The 7,276-nt window shown below is 28.1% G+C and overlaps 2 protein-coding genes across 2 annotated transcripts in view; one reads left to right on the top strand and one right to left on the bottom strand.

Annotated features, from left to right (window-relative positions):
• The window catches only part of LOC103311913, a 3,700-nt gene extending 1,724 nt beyond the window's left edge, over positions 1-1,976 (top strand). The window contains exons 2-3 of the mRNA XM_008191750.1: positions 594-891; positions 943-1,976. Coding sequence (XP_008189972.1) covers positions 594-891; positions 943-1,976 — 1,332 coding nt within the window. The remainder of the gene's footprint in view (positions 1-593; positions 892-942) is intronic.
• Positions 1,977-5,087: 3,111 nt separating this feature from the next.
• On the bottom strand, positions 5,088-6,143 carry LOC103311912 (piggyBac transposable element-derived protein 4-like). The gene has a single exon (XM_008191749.1). The coding sequence runs from the start codon at positions 6,141-6,143 to the stop codon at positions 5,088-5,090; it is 1,056 nt and encodes a 351-aa protein (XP_008189971.1).
• Positions 6,144-7,276: the final 1,133 nt, after the last annotated feature.

Here is a 7,276-nt window from a genome sequence, read left to right as displayed (position 1 = left end):
GAAGGCAAAATGTCAAAAGAGTGTTTTGGTTCTTTTATTAATGTTGTAAAAGATATTGAAAATGCATTAAACAATTTTAAAACTGAACATAAAAGGTTTTCATATTTTAATAAGCAAGGTTCCTTTATAGAACCAAAAGAAATGGTTATAGGTCAAAGACTCAATAAAGTTGTTAAAAGTGGTATATCCATTCTAGAACCTTCTACTTGTACAGAACAATTTATACCTCTACGAAATGTTCTTAAAAATTTTTTTTTAGTACATAATGTGCTTTCTGAAACATTAGACTATATGAAAACTTTAAAATCAGATAATAAAGTTATTCAAAACTTTATTCAAGGCACATATTGGCAAAGCAGAGCTGTTAGTCACAATGATCGTGTTGTCTTACCACTTTTATATTTTTGATGATTTTGAGAGTGGCAATGCCCTTGGTAGCCAATAGCCATTCTGGAATACATAAATTAGGAGGAGTTTATGTCTCGGTACCATGTTTACCTTCTTATCGTTCTACAGTATTATCTAACATTTTTCTAGTCTTAATTTTTCATTCTGCCGATAGGATTGAATTTGGAAATAGGATTATTATTTAGCCTCTAATAGATGAATTAAATTTTTTACAAGAAACTGGTATTGATTTAAGTACACCAGATTATAAAGGTAAATTATATTTTGAGTTGGGGCTTATTTTAGGTGACAACTTAGGATTGCATTCCATCACAGGTTTTACTGAGAGCTTCTCCTCAAACTTTCCGTGTAGAATGTGTACAATGAGAAAAGAACATATGTGGGTTCAATGTTATGAAGATCAGAGTTTATTAAGACATACTGAACAGTATTATGCTCAATTATTACAGAATGATGTGTCTGCTACTGGTGTAAAAGAAGAGTGTATTTAGTTTAGTGTGAATAATTTTAATTTGTTTGATCAATTAAGAGTAGATGTCATGCATGACATGCTGGAAGGGTGTTCTAAGTATATTATGAGTTTTATTTTAAAATACTATATTAAGGAATTAAAGCTTTTTACGCTACAAGTATTGTATGACAGACTATTTTGCTTTGACTATGGACCTGAAAACAATAAGCCGTGTGCACTAACTGAAGATTATATTAAACAAGGAAATATTAGACAATCTGCATCCGAAATATTGACATTAATTAGGTACTTTGGGTTACTATTTGGTGATTTTGTACCCTCAGAAGAACCAGTTTGGGGTCTAAATATTGCTATGCGGAGGGTTATGGATGTTATATTATCAACATCACTTGAATTAGACAGTTGTTCAATGCTTCAGACCTTAGTTGCTGAAATGAATGATATTTATTTAAAGTATAGTAAAAACCGTTTAAAAGCAAAATTTCATTTTTTAACACACTATCACTCTTTTATTAAAAAATATGGACCCGTAATTCACCTATGGTCTATGAGATATAAAGCAAAACATAAAGTATCAACAATTTCGGCCAGGTCTTCATTCAATAGGCATAATATTTGCAAGACTTTGGCAGTCAAACACCAACTTAAGTTGAATGAAACATTTATGAATGGTAAATTATGTAATAAAATAAAATTAGGACCTCAAACAGAATTGGACTCTATAAAACAGCATCAAATTCAAAATAAACTAAATCTGAATATAGAGGAATCATTATTTCGAGTAAATTGGGCTGAAGTGGGAGGAACTCGTTACAAACCTAAAACTATATTAACATTAGACATTTTAAATGATAATAATCCTCAATTTGCGATTGTAAACAATGTTTTTCTTTATGCGCAAGACAGGGTAATTTTTGAGTGCAACATTTTAACAACAATCGGCTTTGATGAACATTATTACTGTTATGAAATAACATTACCAGAAACCAATAATATTCATTATGTATTTCAAGATTCACTCCTTTCTCATGTAACAAATACTTTAAATATTGTATCAAATGGAACAAAATATATAACTGTAAGAAGTCCTTTTTAAATTGTGTTGTTGCTTTATTTATGTAACAAATATATTTTATGTACCTACTTAAAATAACTTAAACTTAAAAGTTGTTTGAAAATATATGTATAATAAACAATAGGGATCAAAATGCCGGAAAATTTCGGAAAAAAACGGTTTTTTTCCCAGAGCCTCGGAAAACGTGGAAAAATTGGAGAATATTGAAATAATACATTTCCGAAAAAAACCGAAGTTTTCGGAAAATTAAAAAAAAAACTGAATTTTCGGAAAATTAAAAAATTTTATTTACGCTTAAAAATTAAAATAACCTGTGTAAAAAAAAAACATTTTAAAAAATAGATAAAGAAACCAGTCATTGTCATTTCACATTTGCCAATACGGTTATCAATGTATTATTGTATTAAAATTTAAAAATATTAATACGGATATTTCAATATTTGTTCTAAAAATAATATAGTTCCATTTCAAATTGGTATTTATGTGGGAGAAAATAAATCACCTGTATTTTTAAATGTTAAAAATTGTATACTTATTGTCTATTTATGTTTTTAGTAACTAATAACTAATAAGGTATTATAGTAATTGGCTGATAGGTTTATAAATTATATTACAGTGACTGATGAATGGTGAGTGATTACTAGTAACTATTTGATAGTTTGTATATTATCAAAATTAGTGAGTTGGTAATAAAATATATTAAATATATATTTAAATATAAAATAATATTAAGAAATAATAAGAAATAACTAATTAGTAAATACTTAATAGTTAGTACTTTAGTAGTTAATATTACAAATTTGAAATTATAATTATTTATAAATCAAGTATAGAATCCTCTAGATTTATCCACTAAAGACTTTAAGTTAGGTATGGTATATATAATATGTATGTAATATGATTATCAACTATCATTATTTATTAGATTGTTTCTACTATACATTACTTTTTCATTTGTTTAGAAAAAAAAAACCATTTTTTTCATTCAATTTTTCAATTTTTTCAGGAAAAAAACCAGTTATTTTCGTCAAAACCATTTTTCCAGAAATTTTAAATGAAACCAATTTTTCTCAATTTTTCCGAAAAAAACGGGGAAAAACCCTGATTTTTTTCGGAAATTTTGATCCCTAATAAACAATATAAGAAAATCAATTTGGCAGTCATTGTTTTATTTCAATATTTCTTTACCTAATTATAACCATTATGCTTACATTATTAGTGCTCTAATTGGAAAAATAATATGGTGATGCAGTTAAGTAGAAAGTAAGTATTGTTCCAATTTCCCTTTAGGTTTTTATAATTTATAAAGCCAATTGGGAAAACAATTTGAGGGGAAGTGGTAAAAAAAAAATGAAAAAATAAGCCCCCCCCAGAATTCGAGCACTGTAACAACTGAATATTTAGTAATTGTAACAGAAAAAAAATTAGTATATTATTGTCTGCTTCGTAGAGATAACAGATATAAACAACAATGTTTACTAAATTGCATTGTTGTATTAATGATAGAGTATGTAGTTACTACAAACGAGTTCTGTATATGTATCAAAATAACTTGTAAGTTTATATATATATAATTCACGCGCGCGATTGTCGATTCACGCACGTCAATCACGCAACAGTCGCTAGTAGAGCAACATTTGCGTGTCACGCAGCGGAGGACGAAAATATTTTATACCCTTCTATAATATTATAATATATTTATTATTATTTATTATATAATTTAAATTGTATTTAAATATTTATTGCTTATAATAACTGCATATATTACTCAAGTTATAAATTAGTAGGTAAGTATCAATTCCATACATTTCATTTAAAAACATGCTTATTTATTGACAAAGTGCAAATCATTGACAAATTCAATAAATATTTTAGATCATTCATTAGTTTTCAAAAAAATTATGGAGTCAAAATCATTTAACTCCGTAGATGACGAAAAGCTAATTGAATGTGTCCGGAATTATCCTGTTTTGTACAAATTAAGCGACAAAAATTATAAGGATAATTCCGTCAAAGAGAACGCCTGGAAAGAAATTTCACACTTCGTAGGAAAAAATGGTATGTATTATTGGATAAAGATTATTATAATAATTAATAGCCAATATAATTAAACTCTTTTTTTGCTCTAGTTTAGTTTTTTAGGTTTTAGTTTAGGTTAACTGCCATGGCTTTTTTTAATGTTTATAACATGTTGCTATGTGTACCATTTCTGGTACATCGCTGAACATTATTATCGAGCCACATGTACCATATAAGGTACATTCGATTCATTGACATTAGTTACACCGTGCGCCAAAATGGGTACACGTAAATGTGATTTTCCTATGAGTTATGTTTGTGTGGCCTCCTAGTAATGTTTTAGTAAAAATAGCAAAACAAATTTATAATTTTTTAACATTTTAATCAATATTTTTATTAATGACATGTTTTATTATAATATAACAATTAATTACAATATTTTTTTTTTATTTTATTTTGTAACATTTTATTTTTATTTTTTTTTGTATGCATGAATTCGAAAAAAACAATCCAAACAAAAATAGGAATCACATTTAGGACAAATTGTTGATACGCGAGAGGTTTTCTTTCTTGCTATCTGCGTTCCTGTATACACAAATGTATTTATTTAATACAATAAAATATAACAATTATGTATAAGTATATTACCTTCTGTTCGAGAAATGTATTTGTAGCATTGATTACATCGACCTCTTTTTTTATTGTTTACCAACTTATGTTCATCATATAATTCTGGAACTTCTGGAACACTGTTTGATTGCTGAATTAATCCATTAATAATGTCGTCTTTGAACTGGGTAATTGTCTTAGAATTTCCAGTGACTCCTTTATAAATACTAAAAGCATTCAATAATGATGTGTTGCAAATAATATCCATAGCAACTTTACGGTACCACTTTCACACCTCTTCTTAGACAGCTACTATAAGATCCCATTTGATCAGTAAATCGATTATCCTACCACGTATAGTCGATACCACCTTGTTTATTTTAATCTCTTAGCATGACTCTCCATCGTTTTGAATGTTTGTACTATCATAAGAACATCTCTACGGTCTGTCCATTTTAGTACCATAATTTTGCGATCACTCTTTTTGCAAATATTTCACCCCGGTTAAGTTTTTTTTGTGTTACATCTATTAGGATTTCTTTTTCTATTTGATCTAAGAGTTCCTACTAAGTGTGTTTTCTGTTGCAATAATTTTTCCGCTAAGTCAATGGAGTTATACCAATTATCTGCATACAATGTTCTACCGAAATCGAGATATGGTTCCATTAGTTCCATTACTACTTTACATGAAACTGAATCACCCATTGTCGCTTCTTTTCCTGCATATATTTTATATTTTGACGTATAAAAGTCCCGTGTACACAGCTTAAAGATTTTGACTCCATAACGATGACGTTTATTAGAAATATACTTCCGAAACGATAATCGACCCAAGTAAGGGACCATAGACTCATCGATACAAACTGACTCTTCAGGAATTACTGCACTATTGAACTTTTCGACGAGTAAATCAATCAATATTTGGATTTTGTATAATCTATCATTAGTAGGAGCTTTGTCATTATCAGAAATGTGTAACATACTTAAAATAATTTCAAACCTGTTTCGGGACATAAATTTTGAAATATTGCAAGAATATAATTTAGAATTTTTCCAATAGTAAGCAATTGATGGCAGTTTCATCATGCCCATCCACATAGCAATACCAAAAAAGAGTTTAATTTCCTGCTCATTTGTGTCGACCCATTTTCTAATTCTAGCATGTCGAGATAAGCCTGCTGTGTTTTTTTTAGCATTAGCATACCTGTTTGTTTCAACGACTAACATGTCAATAATTTCTTTGTCAAAAAAAAGATAAAAAAAGTCGATAGGACTGGCATCAGACATAGTTTCAATTATATCTGGATTTATTCCAGTAGTATTTACATCAGGATTAAAAATTATATGACTATTTAGCTGTCCATTAGAAAAATTGTTATTCCAATTATTACCAATCGTATTAATAGTTACGTTACAATTATCCAATAATTCACGTTCGTAAATGTTTTGGTCCGGTTCACTTTCCGAGGACCAGTTTGGATCAGCGTCAGTATCGTCGTAATCTTCCGAATATGAGTCCGAATTTGATTCCAGCATAGCTTCTATTTCTTGTCTATTCATTTTCGATTTCAATATTTTATAAATATACAAAATAAACAAAAGAATTTGAAATTGATACGAGGCAACACAACGCAATGAAATACAACCGTCTACTAAGACAAACCCGTGTGGCCGTGTATAGTTTGTCGATAGCCCGTATACGACATAAAATTGAAATCAGAAATAATAAACAAGATATAAAGGGAAAAACCTAAAGAATAATAAAATAATTTCATGTCTAAATGAGCGATAAGATAATAGTTCCAAGACATGGACATTATGCGTACCATCTAGGAAGTACTTTCCTAACATTTATTAGATTATTATTAGTCATGATGATTAAGCTAATCGTGTACCATTTTTGGTACATGTTAAAATAATTAATTTTTAGTATAAATAATTATATAATAACCATTCAAATACTAAAAGCATAAACTAAAAAACTTATTTTATGATTATTGTGGTATAGCGTATTGGACAAACATTGTAATAAATTGTATTAATTGCTTGGCAATACAACAGTGTACCATATATGGTACACATGGCAGTTAACCTGTTAATTCAAAAATTAAAAAGGCGACACGTTTGAAAACAATCGTTTTGTACTATTATTATCTTTTAATTTTATTATAAAATCATTGGTTTAAATATTTATTATTATGATTGTATCAAATTTAGATTCGGAATTTCATATTATTTATATTGTATGGCGACTCATGGGTTTTTAGTGAGGCGTAGTGCACAATCAAAAATAAAAATAAACAAACATCTATATATATATATATTTTTATAATGCATTTTTTAAATAATATAAGGGAAATATTATGTAGTTTATTTTTAAATTAAATAATATTATAAGAGAATACAATAAAAATAAATACTTATTCTACTTTATTCTAAAATTACCAAATAAAACAAAACAAAATTGAAATTATAGAAAATACTTTTAAAAGTAGCCCAATGTATACAATAATATTATTTCAATTAGTTCGTGTGACGTGTTTTTGCTGCCAGCTCACTGATCCTATCCTCCTGTTAAAATAATCTTTAAAAGTTTCCCTGACTCGAAAAGCTTCATGTGTTGCATTTCCCCCTATTCCACTTAATTGTATCATGTTCGTTTGTACGTCCGGTATGGGATCTTTTTTCTTGTT

This window comes from Acyrthosiphon pisum, chromosome X, assembly GCF_005508785.2.
Source record: "Acyrthosiphon pisum isolate AL4f chromosome X, pea_aphid_22Mar2018_4r6ur, whole genome shotgun sequence".
NCBI lineage: Eukaryota > Metazoa > Arthropoda > Insecta > Hemiptera > Aphididae > Acyrthosiphon > Acyrthosiphon pisum.
The sequence above is the reverse complement of the archived record's forward strand: the minus strand, read 5'-3'. Positions and strand labels throughout refer to the sequence as shown.

Coding starts and splice junctions, on each gene's coding strand:
- LOC103311912 (XM_008191749.1), bottom strand. CDS start 6,143: ATGAATAGACAAGAAATAGAAGCTATGCTGGAATCAAATTCGGACTCA.